Below are 19,426 nucleotides of genomic sequence, written 5' to 3'. Positions count from 1 at the left end.
ATCAAAATTATCAAAACAGAAGCCGTGGCTCACCAATGAAAATAAAGTTATTTTTTTCTTGCGTTGATCCCAAGAAACATAACAAAATACCGAAATATTTTTTCTTGTGTTTTGTGAGCGTCCATTGAGAACCTGACTCGAAGTAGCTTGACAGCTCTTTGCTGTTTAAAATTCTCGAGTAAGTCCAAGCTACTTCAAGTTCGAGCTGAGTCATTAGACAGTCGATCCCGGACCCATTTTCGGTCGGTTATTCAGAGTCGAGGTTGGATCTGACCCAGGTTTAAAACCGAAAACGACATGAATGTACATTCCATACACAGTGTAATGTGCTGTCCAGACTACGAGCAATATCACCTTGTTATAGTGACTTTATTTCACTGTTCGTACATCTATAGCTTTCACTGGAAACAATGCATATGACTTTTCATGCCAAGATTCTGTATACCAAGTGATATAGCTCAAAGTCTGGACAGCACATAAACTAGATTATCGCGAATATCAAGAAGTAAAATTGCAAATTTATCAAACCCAGATTTCCATTAACCAAAACACTCACCTTCCTCTTCCTCTTCGCTGTCGCTGACGGCCAACTTTTTCAGCTTTTTCCGCTCATGCGGTTCCACGTCCTCTTCCTCCTGCTATTGCGGAAATGTAGTTTCCAAAGTTTAGTATACATACATCTAAACATAGTACATTTAAAAATAATAAATCGGATTCTTACCTCACTTTCCTCGGCTTCGGAATCCAGAAAATCGGCCATTTTTGTTATCGGAAGAAGCTGATGAACGGACAAGGACAATTTACACGATTCACACGGCTCAAAAGGTTCAAAACTATACGCAGAACTGATTTATGCGACGTTTGAGATGACAGATGAGTGACGTTTTTCGTCACTCTGTCACACACTGAGAAAAAAAGTGTCAGAAAAAGTAGACATACACGGACAAATAAATTAACCCAAAATTTAAGTTCAAAATATACACGGACAGATAAATCAACCCAAACTTTGAGTTCAATATACGCACTATTGAGAATATCGCAGAAAAAATTTACCCAAATTTGGGTAGTTTTCCCTTTCTTTCCCATGATTGCTATCAAAACTAGAGCAAGATGCAAACACCTCACCGAGGTTGCTCAGCCCAATAACCCAAATTTGAGTAAATTCATTATTCTCTATTTTGGGTTGATCAAGGTCCGCTTTGGATAAATTAAACTCAGCTTTGGGTAAATTGTTTACATGGGATTAAAGGCAAACTACCTAGTGCCAGAAAAGTCATTTTACTCAAATTTGGGTTATTGGCCCAAACCACGGTTTTGAGTGCAAACAACCCACTTTTGGGTAGTTTTGGTTTTCAGTGTATATTATTTACAGATAAATCAACACTGTTAGAAAAAAGTACCTAATATTAGATACTTTTCACTCAAATCGGGGGTTTAGTGTAGGAACCCAAAATTATGTAATTTTCTCTTGAAATTATGTAAATTTCACTTAATATTAAGTAAAATATACTTAATTTTAAATATAAGCTAACCAAAAGTTAGGTAAATTTCACTCAACTTTTTTAAACATGGGTTTTACCCAACGTTGGGTTCCCACACTTTAATGCGCTTGTTGGGTATGGTTTTGCTCTTCATTTTATGACAACAAAGGGAAGAGGGAGGGAGAGGCAAGAGAAAAAAAGTACCTAAAATTAGGTACTTTTTCTAAACGTGAACCCATTACACGGTTAGATGACTTTACCCATTAATGGGTACTATGTTATTGTTGATATTATTCCATTATTATTTGGCGCTTTTTCAAGAAAATGGGTGAATTTTTCACGGTGCCCGCACCGAGGATGAAAGAGTTGACCGCCGTGAAGTGTTTAGAGCTGCGAAACTGGCCTTTAACAAGTTTATCAAGAGCAGTAACAGTGCGTTTTTCGACAAACTATGCGAAGGAGCCAACGCGAATCCGTGGGGTGACGCCTACAGGATAGTGATAGCCAAGACCAAAGGGAGCTCTTCACTCCCGAACGGTCCCCGGGTTCTTCCGATGGAATTTCATAGCAAAATGTTTACATTGTGCTGTAATAATGCAAAAATGGCTTGAGGGTCCACTATTGGTTGGGGGTCCACTATTGGGCACTTTACCCTATATAGAATAATATCAAAATGAAATAAAGGATATTATCGATATTATTTCCTGTTTGTTTGACATTCGTCATTTTTATTTCCTTTTTGATTGTCATTCTGAAAGCATCTTGACAATATGCCACACGGAAATATCCTTAAATATCCGTTTCTGAGCATCATTATCGGTCGCGAGCATGTACTCACCCGCGCAGCGCTTTCATTTTAGTTTCGTCACTCGTTTCCGTATCGGTTACTATTTTCGGCTCTCAATTTGGTTGCTGTATTCCGTACCGGTGACGTTTGATCTTTCTGTCGAATTTTGGTGTATTTTAAATAAGAGATATTCATAATCATCCTTCCTCCCTCCCCGCGCATTGAAAGTTCATAGGAATATTTTCAGTATCTTAACATGTAAGCGCATACTCGTTTTGGCTAATATGTGCTTTAGAAAATTTCACACAGTTGTTATCTCTTTTTGAAATAATAATATCCCACCCAACTCATAATTATTTTACAAGATCCAAAGTAATAGCGTCAGTGGCGTAGCCAGGGGGTGGTTTTGGGCAAAAAACCCCCCCCAGAGAAAAAATTTTCAGTAGAATTTTTTTTTTGAAAAAAAAAATGTTCGGAACCCCCCCCCCCCCCCCAGACCAATTTTCTGGCTACGCCACTGAATAGCGTGAATATTATCATGTTATTATTGTACCTAACATTTGTAAAAACGACATGCATTCCCTTCAGGCTCTTCAAATCCTTCTACAGAACATTATTGATTAGCTTTGTGCAAGCGCAATGATGAAGTTTTCTTCGAAATAGCATTGCAATAATTGGTTTTATGCCGAGAATAAGAGTCCCTGCCGGGAATTTCCAATCGTTATCATTCGGTAGTGGTACCTATTCTCAAAGTATTATATGATGGAATAACTATGTCGTTATCTTTGCCGTCATCCTTAGAGTTTTTACTCATAATACAGATAATAAAAAAACACACCTTTACAGTAGAATTTTCGGAATCGTAAATCCACCTGACGGTTCTTCATCATTTGGCCATCAGGGAAATAGTGATGGAATTAACATCCTACAATCGATTAAGCATAATTTAATATTTTTATCTCTGACGCTAGATTGGGCAAGTGAATTGAACAAGTTATTTGACTGGTACGTGAATTAAACATCTGAAAAACTCTATAATTCACTTCAATTGAACCAATATTAAAAACGTTCAACTTGGCTACTCAATTTAATTCAACAGAACTATTCAAATCACTTGCCCATTCTAAAACATTACATACCTGAGAAACATCTTCGCTGCCAACTCAATCCCCTCTAACGATCTCTCATGGACCAGTGAGGAAAGACACAGGGACACACACAACACTACAAACCATCATTGGTTCGAAACGCAAAATTTAAATAAATGCAAAAAAATAAAGAATGTAAACATGTCAAAATATTATTTTGGCGGAATCAACTTTTAGTTCTGCTTTACCGACCTCGCATCCAAACTGGAAGAAAAATGTGAATTATGTCACACATTTTTTCCAGCTTGTAATATTTCATACAATAGAAAAACATTATAGTCTATAGTTTTCAAATAAAATGCATGGAAAAATGCTAAATTTTGTATTGTTACGATGCTTAACCACCCGTATATTCTATTACGAAAACTTCGATTACGATTCATTGAATGGTTCATTACAATAAATCGTATTGTGATTCTACAGTTATGCCAACATCAAAATTTAATGGAAACCTATTGTTTTCAATACTAATGTTACATTACGTTAAATAGTTTTTGTATTATATTTTTTATTCGAAGCCTTCGGCTACCTGTTGGTGGTGTTGGTTTGCGTGGGAGTCCCATCAGATTGGATAAATCGACGTCCCAATCTTTGTTTACAAAATCACATACGTCCTTTTGAATAAGTACCCGAGATTTCTAATCTTTTGAAAGACAAGCCAACTCATGCGCTATTTTCGTCTTAAGACACTGAAAGTAATGTTGTGGAACAAATATTTCCAAAAATCCGATGAAAAGTATGAACATTTTTTTGAGAATAAATCTAGATTGCTTTGAGAATAGGTCGTATGTGCAAAAGAGAGTCTCTCTTTGGATCTATTCTCTTTCGATTATTACGAAACTATACAAAAGTTTACTTCGAATTTCTTGGCAGATATCCAAAGACGATAGCTTTGTCTATCATGCTGAAGTGGAAATGTAGCAAAACATGCAAAACTAGCCGAAATTTTAGCGAAAGAGAGCGCGATCAAAGAGAATCTCTTTTTTGCACATACGACCTATTCTCAAAGCAATCTAGAAATTGTCTTGTGTCGTCCCCCTTGATTTGGAGTGGAGTTTTTGGGTGTACGGTTTTGAGTGAAAACATCCCACTTTTGGGTAGATTTTGATTTCTGTGTATATTCCGACATTTTTTCACTCCGCCGGACTCTGATTTATGGGTTGCTATACTTTTGAAGTAAACAACGAAAGACTGCGAGTTTTGGTGACAAATTTATCGCGCATGAAAAAAAAACTAAAAATAAGGATTTAAAAATAAATACGCAGGTAATTTAATTCATTTTCTACGCATAAATTCATTTTCATTTTTTAGCATTTTTAAATTGCAGCGTAATTCTCATCCAGACACTCGGGAGTTATGAATTGGGCGGCCCGATTGTGGAGCAGAACTCTGCGTAATAGTTTTTCCACCCTGATCGAAGCAAGCATCGAAAAGCCCTGTCATCTGGTGTCCGTCGCGTGTGGATTCCCAAAAAATATTTTGCGTTCCAAATACAAACTTGGCAAGTTTGGCGATGATGCTTGGTTCATAACGGCTACAAATAAGGCAGATATAATCGGTAAGTAACAAATCGCCTGCCTTTGTGAAAGGAATAATCCGAAAGACAAAAGGGGACACCATTCATCACCTCACACTGCCTAGTATGTTAAAGTCAAAACCATTTTAAATTAGATCATCAAATTGACGTAATTTAATATTGTATTCTTATATAAATCTATAAATATGGCAGAAAATACTGCTTTCTGCATATCGTCACATTTCTATATTTTTTAATGGTTCTCGCTTTTTGTTTACACTTAAGTTTTTTGGCATTTTAGTTCATTAGTTTAGTGAAAATAATCACGTGAATCGTTTACATTAAATACTTAGGTGAGGGCGTGTGAGAGTATTCAATTATGAGGACGTAATGTCACATGATCATTTTTTCGGCAACACAAAGCAATAACAATTGACTAGTTGGATGAATGTTGTAATTTTGAAGCTAAAGTGGTACTACACTTCAATAAGAAATAAAAGTCCCATATTTCCATATGCTATACACGAAACATGCCCTTTGAATTGAAAACAGAAAAATCTTCGCTATTAGTACACTTTCCCCACAGTTACGAAACGCTTATTTTCTTTCTTATTCCTCGAAACGGATTCGTCTCTACATAGCACAAGGAACCATGTAAATAATAACTCGAGACCAACATTTGAAAAGGGCATTCATTTCATTCATTTATTTAGTCTACATCTAAACAGATAACACTGAATCAACAATTTGACGCCACAATATACGGTTCGAGGCCGCATCTCTCCATCCTCGAATACGCCCCACGTTCGCCAAGTCGTTCTGCACCTGGTCTGCCCATCTCGCTCGCTGCGCTCCACGTCGTCTCGTACCTGCCGGATCGGAAGCGAACACCATATTTGCAGGGTTGCTGTCCGGCATTCTTGCAACATGCCCTGCCCATCGTACCCTTCCGGCTTTAGCTACCTTCTGGATACTGGGTTCACCGCAGAGCTGGGCGAGCTCATGGTTCATTCTTCGCCGCCACACACCGTCTTCTTGCACACCGCCAAAGATGGTCCTAAGCACCCGTCTCTCGAATACTGTGTGGATATGTATACTCTAACTACTGTGTAGCACTCAACTCCGAGTGCTTGCAAGTCCTCCTCGAGCATTGCCCATGTTTCATGTCCGTATAGGACAACCGGTCTTATTAGCGTCTTGTACATGACACATTTGGTGCGGTGGCGAATCTTTTTTGACCGCAGTTTCTTCTGGAGCCCGTACTAGGCCCGACTTCCACAGATGATGCGCCTTCGTATTTTACGACTGACATTGTTATCAGCCGTTAGCAAGGATCCGAGGTAGACGAATTCCTCGACCACCTCGAAGGTATCCCCGTCTATCGTAACACTGCTTCCCAAGCGGGCCCTGTCGCGCTCTGTTCCGCCCACAAGCATGTACTTTGTCTTTGAGGCATTCACCACCAGTCCAACTTTTGTTGCTTCACGTTTCAGGCGGGTGTACAGTTCTGCAATTGTGCAAATGTTCGGCCGACAATATCCATGTCATCCGCGAAACAAATAAATTGACTGGATCTGTTGAAAATCGTACCCCGGCTGTTACACCCGGCTCTCCGCATGACACCTTCTAGCGCAATGTTGAACAACAGGCACGAAAGTCCATCACCTTGTCTTAGTCCCCGGCGCGATTCGAACGAACCGGAGTGTTCGCCCGAAATCTTCACACAGTTTTGCACACCATCCACCGTTGCCGTGCGGTAAGACGCGCGGCTACAAAGCAAGACCTTGATGAGGGTGGCTGGGTTCGATTCCCGGTGCCGGTCTAGGCAATTTTCGGATTGGAAATTGTCTTGACTTCCCTGGGCATAAAAGTATCATCGTGCTAGCCTCATGATATACGAATGCAAAAATGGTAACTTGGGTTAGAAACCTCACAGTTAGGTAATAACTGTGGAAGTGCTTAACGAACACTAAGCTGCGAGGCGGCTCTGTCCCAGTATGGGGATGTAATGCCAATAAGAAGAAGAAGAAGAAGATCCACCGTTGCTTTGATCAGTCTGGTAAGCTTCCCAGGGAAGCTGTTCTCGTCCATAATTTTCCATAGCTCTACGCGGTCTATACTGTCGTATGCCGCCTGGAAATCAACGAACAGATGATGCCTTTTGACCTGGTATTCACGGCATTTTTGAAGGATTTGCCGTACAGTAAAGATCTGGTCCGTTGTCGAGCGGCCGTCAACGAAGCCGGCTTGATAACTTCCCACGAACTCATTCACTAATGGTGACAGACGACGGAAGATGATCTGAGATATCACTTTGTAGGCGGCATTAAGGATGGTGATCGCTCGAAAGTTCTTACACTCCAGCTTGTCGCCTTTGTTGTAGATGGGGTATATAACCCCTTCCTTCCACTCCTCCGGTAGCTGTTCGATTTCCCAGATTCTGACTATCAATTTATGCAGGCAAGTGGCTAGCTTTTCCGAGCCCATCTTGATGAGCTCAGCTCCGATGCCATCCTTACCAGCTGCTTTATTGGTCTTTAGCTGTTGGATGGCATCCTTAACTTCCCTCAAGGTGGGGGCTGGTTGGCCACCGCTGCCTTGACTTTCACTGCCTGTACTCTCAGCGCCATTCAAATGTTCCTCGTAGTGCTGCTTCCACCTTTCGATCACCACACGTTCGTCCGTCAAGATGCTCCCATACTTATCCCGGCACATTTCGGCTCGCGGCACGAAGCCTTTGCGGGATGCGTTGAGCTTCTGGTAGAACTTGCGTGTTTCTTGAGAACGGCACAGCTGTTCCATCTCCTCGCACTCCGCTTCTACCAGGCGGCGTTTCTTCTCCTGAAAAAGGCGGGTCTGCTGTCTCCGCTTCCGTCTATAACGTTCCACGTTCTGCCGGGTACCTTGCTGCACCGCGACCGCCCGCGCTGTGTCCTTCTCCTCCAGAATCTGTCTGCACTCTTCGTCGAACCAATCGTTCCGTCGACTTCGTCCCATATACCCGACGTTGTTCTCCGCTGCGTCGTTAATGGCTGCTTTAACTTTAACGGCCCCATCGAGCTCACCCTCTTCCGGCAACGCTGCCTAGAGATGCTGCGCGTATGCAGTGGCGACATCAGGTTGCTTCAGTCGCTCTAGGTCGTACCGTTGCGGTCGTCGGTACCGAACATTGTTGATGACGGATAGTTTTGGGCGCAGTTTAACCATCACCAGATAGTGGTCAGAGTCGATGTTAGCGCCGCGATATGTCCTGACGACGATAATGTCGGAGAAGTGCCGTCCATCAATCAGAACGTGGTCGATTTGTGATTCTGTCTGCAGTGGTGATCTCCAGGTTTATCGATACGGAAGGCTGTGTTGGAAGTAGGTGCTGCGAATGGCCATATTCTTGGAGGCAGCGAAATCAATTAGTCGTAGGCCGTTTTCGTTCGTCAGCCGGTGTGTGCTGAACTTCCCAATAGTCGGTCTAAACTCCTCCTCTTGGCCAACCTGAGCTTTCAAATCTCCTATGATGATTTTGACGTCGTGGCTTGCGCAGCTATCGTTATCACGTTCCAGCTGCGCGTAGAATGCGTCCTTTTCATCATCAGTGCTTCCGGAGTGTGGGCTATGGACGTTGATTATGCTGAAGTTGAAGATCCGGCCTTTGATCCTCAACCTGCACATTCTCTCGTTGATCGGCCACCACCCGATCACGCGCCTTTGCATGTCGCCCATCACTATGAAAGCTGTTCCCAGCTCGTGTGTGTTGCCGCCGCTCTGGTAGATGGTATGATTACCTCTAAACGTTCGCACCATTGATCCCTCCCAACAAACCTCCTGCAGCGCTACGATGCCGAATCCACGGTCCTTGAGCACATCGGCGAGTATGCGTGTGCTCCCGATGAAGTTGAGAGATTTGCAGTTCCACGAACCGAGTTTCCAATCGCTAGTCCCTTTTCGTCGCAGTGGTCTTCGCCGATGGTTCCGGTCCGTACTCTCTTGTTGATTTTTCGTTGCGTATGTTTTTTTAAAGGCTGGCTTGCAGGGCCTGACACCAAACCCCCTAAATTTCCGGAGGACCATTCCTCCTTATTCCCGGTGGACCATGGTGCACAGTTTCTCTTAGAGTCCCTCGCTGGCACTCGGACGATGATCAGCCGCCCCTAACATGGAGAACAGACGCTGTTGTGAGCCGATCCTGACAAGGAGAACAGACGCTCAATAAGATTTGCACCTCCAGAGAGGAGCAAACCCCCATTCCCTGTCAGCATACGACCATAGTTCCCACCGGGGTTGGTTACCCGATCTTCCCTGAGGTTGCTCGTATCCCGGCCAGCACCGCGGGGAGGTAGGGATAGGAGTTGCTGGGTAAGAGGCTAAGGACCGCGAGATGGGGTCTGTCTAATTCCTTCAGGTAAGCGAAGTACCAATGGTACGCTTTACCCAGCATTTGCCGTGCCATTTGAAAAGGGCGTAACAGGCAAAATTTATTCCTTCTGATTCCTCGTCTACATATATAGCTATATGTTGCTATATTCTAAGGGTTTACAGTTCGGAACAGGGTATAACGGGCATGGGTCTCCCATCTATTTTCAAAGGGGCGGAAATTTTGTTTTCCGGAAATTTGTGCCCAAATCCCTTAAAAGCCGCCCCTTCAAAATGCATGGGGGACCAAATCCCGTGACACCGTGTTCCGAAATGTAAACCAGCCTTAAGACCTAATTACTGCACACAATGTTTAAGATTATCCCCATCAGTACGTAAAGAAAGCCAAAATAGCAGGTATATCATAAAACGAAACTTTTGGTAAATAGTGTCTTGGTAATTTTTGATGAAAGGGCACTTCTAGCAATTGAAGCCCTGAAGATGACCTTCCCTCAAATAAATTAAGTAAATATTGAGCTCTCCTACAATAAATTATTAAATGCAGCACCAACATTGTCGCTTCTATTTGTTAACATTCGAGCTTACTGCTGAAAAAAACATGAATATGAGAAGCAATTCAAATTCCAACGAAGACAAAACCAGAAAAAAGAGCCTTCTCGTGGAGGCTCTATTGGTTGGAATTCTTCCGTTGAATATTGGGACAAACAGCACGCTCAGATTCAATTCATTTTCTTTCCGGATTATTCGCTTTGCTGCCTGCGTTTCCTGCCTTGATTCGTTCTCTTGGCTATACGAAGCCTGCTGTCTTTCGTTCGGTGCTGTTGCCCTACCCGAGTTCGCTGCTTTTGCCTTGGCCTGGCTTATCTGATTGCGCAGATCCGGACGGTTAACCCTTTGCCTCGACTTATGTTGTTCCTTCGTGCGTTTTCTCGTAGCTAACAGCGTTTCTGCTGATTTGAAGGGGTCTTATTCCGGGATCAATCGTTTTTTGCCGGTTATATAATGCATCACTTCGTAGTTACGAACACGTTGGCCTTCCTTATGTTTTTGCATTGGACTTAGCACGTCAAGATACTCCAGGCACTTCACGGGATACGCCTTCGGTGCGGCGAGCGTGGCAGACGAACTCACTCTGTCTTCTCTGCTATTTTGTGACAGCTGGCGGTCCAACGGACGGAAACGACGTGATTTCGCTGTGTTGGCTGTGACCGACGAGATAATTCTGTTCTCCTTTTTGCCTTTCTCGTACACCAAGGTGCAACGAAAAGGTTATGTATTCACTTCCAAGACGATTTTGTGATAGAAGGTCCGGAGACCCTTAGTGTTATATATCAATCGACTCAGCTCGATGAATTGAGATGATGTCTGTCTGTATGTGTTTTTTTTATATATAGAGGGATGAAGGCAAATCTGCATACAGACACCTGAAATTATCACTCAGGGAGTGGGGTTGGCGCGAAAGGCAGAAGGCCAGCCCGCCGGACCCACTAAACCCACCCTAGCAACAGAAGGTTACTTGAGTTACCCTCTCTACTAATACCCTGGTTCCCCCAGGAACTGCCTCCCAGCATTACTTCTGGGGGATAGGCAGTACTTAATGTATTCGCTCATTCACGCACACACAGGCACTCATCCCGTATGAGTCTTACTTGGGTGCTCTCTCTAACACACCCTCTGACACACCCTGACGCTCTTTCTGACGCACCAGATGAGTCTTACTTGGATGCTCACCACTGACATACCATGTGAGTCTAACTTGGGTGCTCATCCTTTACGCACCATGTGAGACTAACTTGGATGCTCACCCTACCACCTGATTCACGCTCTAGCACACAAATCTGATACCTATTTGGGTGCTCACTCTAGCACACTCTGCCACTCCTCCTGACACACGCTCTGACACACCATGTGAGACTAACTTAGGTTCTCACTTCTGACATGCCATGCGAGTCTGACTTGGGTGCTCGCTCTTAACATACCATGTGAGTCTGACTTGGGTACTCACCTCTGACATGCCACGCGAGGCTGACTTGGATGCTCACTCTACGCACCTCTGTCATGCCTCGAGGTGTCGATAGCGATAGGTACCAACAGTTCTACGCTATGACCCTCCTACCTCGGCATATGCAGTCCATACTAACACCTATGCGCTCACTCTTCTGCCATGCCTCGTGGTGGCGACTGCGGTTGCCACCCGCTGCGACACTCTTACCTCTACATGTGCAAACCTCTCATTCACTTCCCCGCGCTCAGTCTTTTTTTGCTCTAACTAACCAATCACAAGTTAGTCATGCTTGTCGACTGTCTAGTATAGCTCTTCTTTCGACGTCGAAACGAGGACATACAAACAGTATGTGCTCTGCATTTTCGGCAACACCTGGGCAGTCAGAGCAGACGGGGCTCTTCGCATGCTTAAACCTGTGGAGGTACTGCCGGAAGCAGCCATGGCCTGACAGGAATTGTATCAGATGGAAGTGAACTTCCCTATGGGGTCTCTCCACCCAGCTCGATATGTTAGGTATCAGCCGGTGGGTCCACCTACCTTTAGAAGAGTTATCCCACTCGCGCTGCCATCTGGCAACCGAAGTCACCCTGATGCGTTCGCGGGCTCCTCTGGTGCCACGTAGCTCGAAACACTCCTCGTCTTCCCGGATGACCAGCCCGACTGGCATCATGCTCGCAATCACGCAGGCTGCATCGTGTGATATCGTGCGGTAGGCAGATATCACTCTGAGACACATCAAGCGGTACGTGCTCTCCAGCTTCCGCAGGTAACTGGTTACCCCCAGAGCTCTCGCCCAGGACGGGCCGCCGTACCTAAGAATAGATACGGCAACGCCTGCCAGTAGCCTACGTCTACTGGCACACACCTTGGAACTGTTGGACATCATCCTCGATAATGCCGCAACAGCAGTCGAAGCCCTCTTGCACGCATAGTCGACATGGCTGGCGAAGGTCAGCTTGTCGTCTATTACGACCCCAAGAAGCTTCAAACTCCGCTTTGATGCGATCGCGACTACACCCACGTGAATCACTGCATGTTGAATCGACGGGCTGCGAGCTGCAGGCCTCTAGCGCTCATCCAATCCTCCACCGTGCTGATCGCGTGTGCTGCGGTCAGTTCTACCTCGGGAATATACTCCCCGTACTGCCGTAATCTGAAAAAGTGACGTATACGCCATTTTCCAAAAAATGGTGTTCACGAGTACTACTCATCGAGCTCTTTAACAGAAAAATGGAAAACATGCATGTTGTAAAATGGCTGTTACGTCACTTTTTCAGATTACGGCAGCGTAGACCTCCAAGGTTACGTCATCTGCGAAACCGACGATCTTAACACCAGGAGGTAACTTTAGCTTCAGAACCCCGCCATACATAAGGTTCCATTGTACCGGGCCCAGTATTGAACCTTGCGGAACTCCTGCGGTAATAGGTACGCTTCTCTGACCGGCATCGGTCTCGTATAATAGTACACGGTTCTGGAAATAGCTTTCCAAAATCCGGTACAGGTCACCGGCAGGCTTAGCCGGTGTAACGAAAGCACAATGGCATCCCAGCTTGCGCTGTTGAAAGCGTTCTTCACATCAAGTGTCACTAACGCACAGTATCGAATACCTCGCCTTACCCTTGCGAAAACCGAACTGGTTGCTAGACAGGCCATTCGTTCCCACTGAGTACGGGGTCAGCCTGTTGAGGACGATCCTCTCTAGTAACTCGCACGTCGTGTCTATTAGGTAGATTGGTCTATGTGCCGATGGGTCGCCCGGCGGCTTCCCGGCCTCCGGCAACAACACCAGTCTGTGTTGACAACACTGTCTTTTCCATCTTTCGGGGAATCTACACTCATCTAGGCATCTTTGCATGTCTAGCCTGAACATGTTCGGGTTCGCTATGATTGCTGCCTTGAGAGCGCTGTTCGGAACTCCATCAGGTCCTGGAGTTTTCTCGCTTAACTTTCCAAAAGGACCTATGTAACATTTTTTTCGTGAATTAATTTGAATACTGTAATCAATAGCTTTCATGTTGTTCTATTGATTGCGCTATTCAAATTATTTCATGAAAAAAAAAATGTTACTTAGGTCCTTTTGAAAAGTTGAGCGAGTTTTGTTCGTTACCAGGGATATGGCCACCGCGAGACACTCTTCGTTCGTCACCAAAGCCACCATTTCGGCCGCACCCATATTACCTTGTGGTGCAGGAGGCCAGGGACTTGTGGAAATAGAATAGTACCTCGATAATCCTCACCAACCTATCCGGGGACCGTTCGGGGAGTGAAGAGCTCCCTTTGGTCTTGGCTATCACTATCCTGTAGGCGTCACCCCACGGATTCGCGTTGGCTCCTTCGCATAGGTTGTCGAAAAACGCACTCTTACTGCTCTTGATAAACTTGTTAAAGGCCAGTTTCGCAGCTCGAAACACTTCACGGCGGTCCACTCTTTCATCCTCGGTGCGGGCACGTTTCATCCTTAGTCTAGCCTTGAGGCAGGTTGATCGAAGGGCCGCAATCTCGGGACTCCACTTCGGCTTTCCTCGGCATGGTGGCGTCACACGCGCGTGATTGGACAGCTACCAACGCATCCCCGCTTAGACCTTCAGTGTTGGCTTCCCAGGGCCGCGGTGAAAACTTCACTGTCGAAGTGATTGGTTCTCCACCCTCGGACCTGTCAGAGATCCCCGGACCTCGGATGTTGCACGCCATAGTTGATCTTAAAGCGGATTGCTAGATGATCACTATGGGTGTAACCCTCGTCCACCCTCCAGTCCAAGTCTGGTGCCAGACCAGGACTGACAAACGTTACGTCAATCCATGACTCGACCCCGTTCCTTCTGAACGTGCTAGCGGAACCATCATTGACTAGCACTGCGTCGAGCTTCGCTAGCGCCTCTAGTAACGTTTGAACCCTTCGATTGGTGCAGCGGCTGCCCCACTCCACTGCCCAAGCGTTAAAATCTCGTGCTATGACGATCGGCTTACGACCCACTAGGTCAGACGATAGCCTATCTATCATCTGGTTGAATAGTTATATTGGCCTCCTTGGTAGGGTATAGCAGCTACAATAGAACACACCATTGATCTTAGCTGTCGCGACACCCTCAGCAGAGAAGTGTACCACCTCTTGCATCGGGTACCGTCCCGTCGACCTCTGTACCGCACTGGTCTCTGACGACAGAGACGACGTTGTCCGCATTCGTGACCTCGCCCAGTTGCTTGCACTGGAAGGTCACTTCCGCCCCCAACGACCTCACCACGGCGTCGTCACCCAAAACTTCTTGGGCCAGCTTCCTGTAGTCAGTCTCACTAGCCTGCGCACCGCGTTTCAGAACCAAGATCATTCCACCGGTCTAGGTGCGTCTGACGCTTCGCACGTCCTGATCCAGCGCCGAAAGCTTTCCGGCCGCCCGGGGACCGTTTTGTTATAATAGTAAAATAAGTTATTTATATGTTATTGTAAGAAGGAGCAGAACAACAAATGAAGAACACATTTTGCAATCATAGCAAAGTTTGTTATTCATTTATCATTTGCATTTTCAACATACCAATAATAACTGATTTTGATATTTTCTTTTCTTCAAATATTTTGCTATTGGTTTGTTATTATAATAGCAAAATGAGTTATTTATGAGTTATTTGCTAGAGCAATGTCTGTTATTATTTTTGCTATTTTAACAACTATATCAAACAAACTAATAGCAGATTTTGCTATTCAGTTATTCATATATTAATAGTAAAATTTGATATTATTTTGCTGTTTTCTTCTACCCGGGGACGCCCTTCGGGCTCCTCTGCACCCCGATCTGCTCCGCCCAGACGACGTTTGGCCTTTATGGTTGCACGTCGTTGGGCTTTGCTCTGAGCGCCTTCGCCGAATTTCTGCCTGAGCCGTTTCGGCCGTCAAGGCGAAATCAATCGCCTCTTGGGCCATGGTTGCTCCTCCAAGGAAGGAGGAGGCATCGGTTTGAGCACCTTTGTCGGCCTTCTCTCTTCCCACCACCCGCCTGATAAACGCATCCCATATCGTCGAGCCGCATCCCGGGTAGTGGCCCGCCGTGCGTGCTGATAGGGCTATACCCTGTCACAGCTGGGGAGACTCCGGTGCTGGTAGTTGCAGCCTCCGTCACTCCGCTCTCCGCCTCCCTGGAAGGAGACCTCGCCAAACCCCCCTTGGCAAAGGGACGCATCATCAAAAGAGTTATTTGGTTTTGCTTCACTCATTGTAAATGGGTCCCCCTTGTGGCTGCCGTCAAATCCTACTGGAGTTGTCGCCTTTAATGATCCCATGGTTATCTTTACATGCCTTACGGCATGCAGGGAGGCCATGCAAGGGTTGACACTTTCGTGTTCAGAGCCAGATCAGCGCAAGTCAGGAAAGGGCATCTAAGCCTACTACCCAGCAGGGAATGCTTGGTGGCAAAGGTGGCAGGATTGGGCAGCGTGCTACAAGGCTCGCCACGGTTTTAGGAGACGGAAGACAGCCTAGCCATTAGCCCACTCGCCGTTTCGAGTCAGTGTCACCCGGCTCTACTAAGAGGGTAGAATGTCAATTTCCAGATCAAATGAGTGACGGAGGTGTATTTTCCTATATATTTTGGATGAAATCCCCATACAAACTTCAAATCAAATGCGCCAGCTTATGCAACAAGCGATTGAGCTGAAATTTTGAGAGATTGATTTTCTCACTCAAAGACAAAATCTTGGGGGGTGCCCCGTGGTATTCGACAACATTTTTTTATCCCCAGACTAAGTTGGGCCAGTCTAATCTAGAGATACTGCAAAATAATCATTATGGAAATGGTCACTATAACACTGTATATGTTTTCTACTTTTGTTCAGGTGTTGCTGACGGCGTAGGAGGATGGCGCAGTTACGGTATAGATCCCGGCGAATTTGCTTCGTTTTTAATGAAGACTTGCGAGCGATTGGTACTATGCGCAAACTTCAACCCTACAAGTCCAGTTAGTCTGCTGTCTCATAGCTATTGTGAACTATTAGAAAATAAGAGGTCAATTTCGGGTGTGTATCCTTTTTACACTTCTATGCTCCTTAACCATCTCATGAAATAAAGTCTCTCCCCAACAGGTAGCAGCACAGCTTGCGTACTAATCTTGAATCGTGAAAACAGCACGTTGTATACGGCGAACATTGGAGACAGTGGTTTCATAGTAGTTCGTGGTGGCCAGATTGTCCATCGCAGCGAAGAGCAGCAACACTATTTCAATACGCCATTTCAGCTTTCGCTGCCACCTCCTGGCTTAGATAATGTACTCAGCGATAGACCAGAATCGGCAGATACAATGAACTTCCCGGTGGAAAGGGGAGACATTATTCTGGTTGCAACAGATGGAGTATTCGATAACGTTCCTATGAAGCTGTTAGTGGATACATTGAGCGAGGTATTGTTTATTCCCACATGAAGTAATGATGCAATATTATCTTTTTCGATAGACTTACCCAAGTTACCTCTATTACTTTTTTTTCGATTCTGGGCGCAATAATGGTGGTATAATTTTCTATTTATGTTGGAAGAAAATCCTATACCCATACATCAAATTAAATTCGCCTACTCATGCACCGACCGATTAAGCGGACATTTTTCGAGAGTTTTTTCTTATCTAAAACAAAAATTCTAGGGAAACCACCGTACAATTGAACCACAGACAAACATACATAACATTTGAAAGTTTTCCATCGGTCAATTTAAATAATCATTAGTTGATCAAGCGATCACTCGTGGTGCGCGCATCTGTTTCACTCAAGTTTTACATTGCCTAAGTTACTGATTCTTCAAGGTTTTTGTTCTGTGTCAATACTATCAAACTCAACATAAGTTATGTCTTGTAAAAAGTGAAAACTGTTCATTAAGGTGGCTCAAAAAAACTTTTTTAAATTTTTTGATGGGCCGCCCTCTTATTCGGTTCTATTTTATGACCTGATGCTCTGGACAAAATTTCAGCCAAATCGGTCAACCTTTGGGCGGTACTAAACTCGTTGGAAGTTTATATGCAAAAATGTATGCAGAAACATCCAATTATTTGCAGTTAGACGGCATCATTTAGGAAAAACAACTATGATACTCATTCAGATCTTGAAGAATTCAATACAGAATGTTATGCTGAAAACCGCGAAAAGATTAGTGTTTGCCCGGCGAAGTTATTAGCATTTCTCTGAAGCAAAGTTCGTTTCTTTTACCTTTGAAAAGCAATGAATTCACCCATACAACACTCCAGTAAAATGCACTTTTTCGCGACCTAATTAAATTAAAAAAAAAAAGATCTTTTGGAGCTTCTTTTGATTTATGGTAATTGGTAATATGATCCAAACGCTATTAATGGGAAGTTGCACATTTAAAAAAAAAAACTACTCCTGCACAAGAAATAACTACTGCACACGATGTTCAATTGGCCATCGTAGCCTAGTCCATTGTCGGTCTAGTAGGGAAAACGTAGGGGTGGGTTCAGACTTGCCAAACTAAGCTATCAGGTAGCTCCAACTGAACACCAAAAAAAATGCGGCAGAGTTATAAAAGCTGCGGACTGTAATAGGGGGTACTGCTCAAATGGCCCTTCTCTCTATTTGACAAAAAAAAACCCAACTTAATTCACCGAGTGGTGATACTGCCTTTCTCGCATTTAGCCAAGACACCAACCTTATATGGCGCTTATATAGTTCGATTCCATTTTCTTAATAACTTTTAAACGTAATGGTCGATCGTTATCAAATTCAATAGTGATCAACAAGGCTTTGTCCCCTGTCGAATGCAACTTGTTGCGAGAAAATCGGTTAAGAATTACTATATGAAAAATTGGCTAATGTTTTTCGGTTTTCGTGTGCACACACACACACACATACACACGGACAGACAGACATTTGTTCAGTTCGACGAGCTGAGTCGATTGGTATATAACATCATGGGTCTCCGAGACTTCTATAAAAGTTCGATTTTGAGTGAAGGATAGCCTTTCGGTACAACTTTGTTGTACAAGAAAGGCAAAAACAAATTAAAAAAATCTATTTTTATGCCTATTTATATATTCTCGCAGGTCGAAGGTGAACATGACCCAGTAAAACTTCAAATGTGTGCAAACTCAATCGCGTTGATTGCCCGATCGTTATCTTTCGATAGCGATTTCATGTCACCATTTTCTATAAATGCACGGCGTAACAACATTAATACTATGGGTGAGATTGATATACATTTTACAAGAACATGTGAATATCTGATTGTTTTTTAATTCTGTATTTTTAGGTGGAAAACCGGACGACATTACGGTCGTTTTAGCATCTGTTGTGATATAAACCATAACGTTATAGATAGATAATAAAAACCTTCATCGCGTCGTTCTTTCAAATAAATATATACCTAGTGGAAATTTCGTCTAAATATCAATCAATCCGAAATCGACTATCTTAAGGAGTGCATTTGAGTAAAACTGTAATCTCTGCCACAAAATAGCAGAATGATCCCAAAGCTGAATCAAGCAAGACGAAAATATTTGCGCCAAAACTGTTATACATGATGTCTGTGGGAAAAAATCACCGGATTTTCGGAAGTGGTACTTATTAAACGGTTCGAATTATTTAACACGTTAATACTTAAATCTATTTTATTTGTAAAACGCTCTACACTCTTCGAGTTCTCATACAAGACTGTTAGTACTTTATTTGAATTTTTCCGCTCGCCGGCCGGCTTGATAGTATTGCGGGTCGCTGTTTTTTAAAGTCGTTGCTGGGTCAACATTGGGGGTCGCAGCTGTGACGAACGAAACATTGTCCCCCCGGTTGAGACATCGTATCAACAGAACTAGGCACAGAAGAAGAGACGATGTTGTCCTCGATAGGAAGAACTGAAATTTTGTTGATGGGCCGGCGGTAGGGTGTTCCATTGCTGAATACGTTAACGGGTCGGATCAACTGAGCGGTAGTTGATTCTTATCTTGGAGAAGGATTACCATTCCAGGTCGCTTGTAGATTTTTCTTACGTGGCTAAAAAGTATTGAGGTAGTCCCTAGACCACGCTCGCCAGAAATGCTCACGCATTACCTAGTTGAAGATGCTGCCATCTATCAACTCGGTTAACTATATCTTCCAAATTTTCGCGTGGTGGGTGTTTCAGAGATACTGATTTAA

The 19,426-nt window shown here is 44.1% G+C and overlaps 2 protein-coding genes across 3 annotated transcripts in view; one reads left to right on the top strand and one right to left on the bottom strand.

Annotated features, from left to right (window-relative positions):
• The window catches only part of LOC134205289 (transcription elongation factor SPT6), a 31,410-nt gene extending 30,531 nt beyond the window's left edge, over window positions 1-879 (bottom strand). The window contains exons 1-2 of one of the 2 annotated variants that reach the window (XM_062680413.1): window positions 722-879; window positions 557-638 (exon numbers count right to left, since the gene is read on the bottom strand). In XM_062680413.1, coding sequence (XP_062536397.1) covers window positions 557-638; window positions 722-760 — 121 coding nt within the window. In that variant the 5' untranslated portion in view covers window positions 761-879. The remainder of the gene's footprint in view (window positions 1-556; window positions 639-721) is intronic. The other variant, XM_062680414.1, reaches the window with a different exon arrangement.
• A 3,665-nt stretch (window positions 880-4,544) lies between these two features.
• LOC134205288 (protein phosphatase PTC7 homolog) lies at window positions 4,545-18,669 on the top strand. Its single transcript, XM_062680412.1, has 6 exons — window positions 4,545-4,681; window positions 4,744-4,974; window positions 16,133-16,312; window positions 16,379-16,692; window positions 18,340-18,478; window positions 18,546-18,669. The coding sequence occupies exons 2-6, from the start codon at window positions 4,773-4,775 to the stop codon at window positions 18,593-18,595; spliced, it is 885 nt and encodes a 294-aa protein (XP_062536396.1). The 5' UTR covers window positions 4,545-4,681; window positions 4,744-4,772; the 3' UTR covers window positions 18,596-18,669.
• Window positions 18,670-19,426: the final 757 nt, after the last annotated feature.

The sequence above is a fragment of the Armigeres subalbatus genome, chromosome 1 (genome assembly GCF_024139115.2).
Source record: "Armigeres subalbatus isolate Guangzhou_Male chromosome 1, GZ_Asu_2, whole genome shotgun sequence".
NCBI lineage: Eukaryota > Metazoa > Arthropoda > Insecta > Diptera > Culicidae > Armigeres > Armigeres subalbatus.
This window is presented reverse-complemented; position numbering and strand designations above follow the sequence as displayed.

Bases quoted from the DNA above. Each gene is read 5' to 3' on its own strand.
- LOC134205288 (XM_062680412.1), top strand. From the start codon at position 4,773: ATGAATTGGGCGGCCCGATTGTGGAGCAGAACTCTGCGTAATAGTTTT. The intron at 16,693-18,339 runs GTATTGTTTATT...ATATTCTCGCAG, and splicing joins TAGTGGATACATTGAGCGAG to GTCGAAGGTGAACATGACCC. The intron at 18,479-18,545 runs GTGAGATTGATA...CTGTATTTTTAG, and splicing joins TAACAACATTAATACTATGG to GTGGAAAACCGGACGACATT.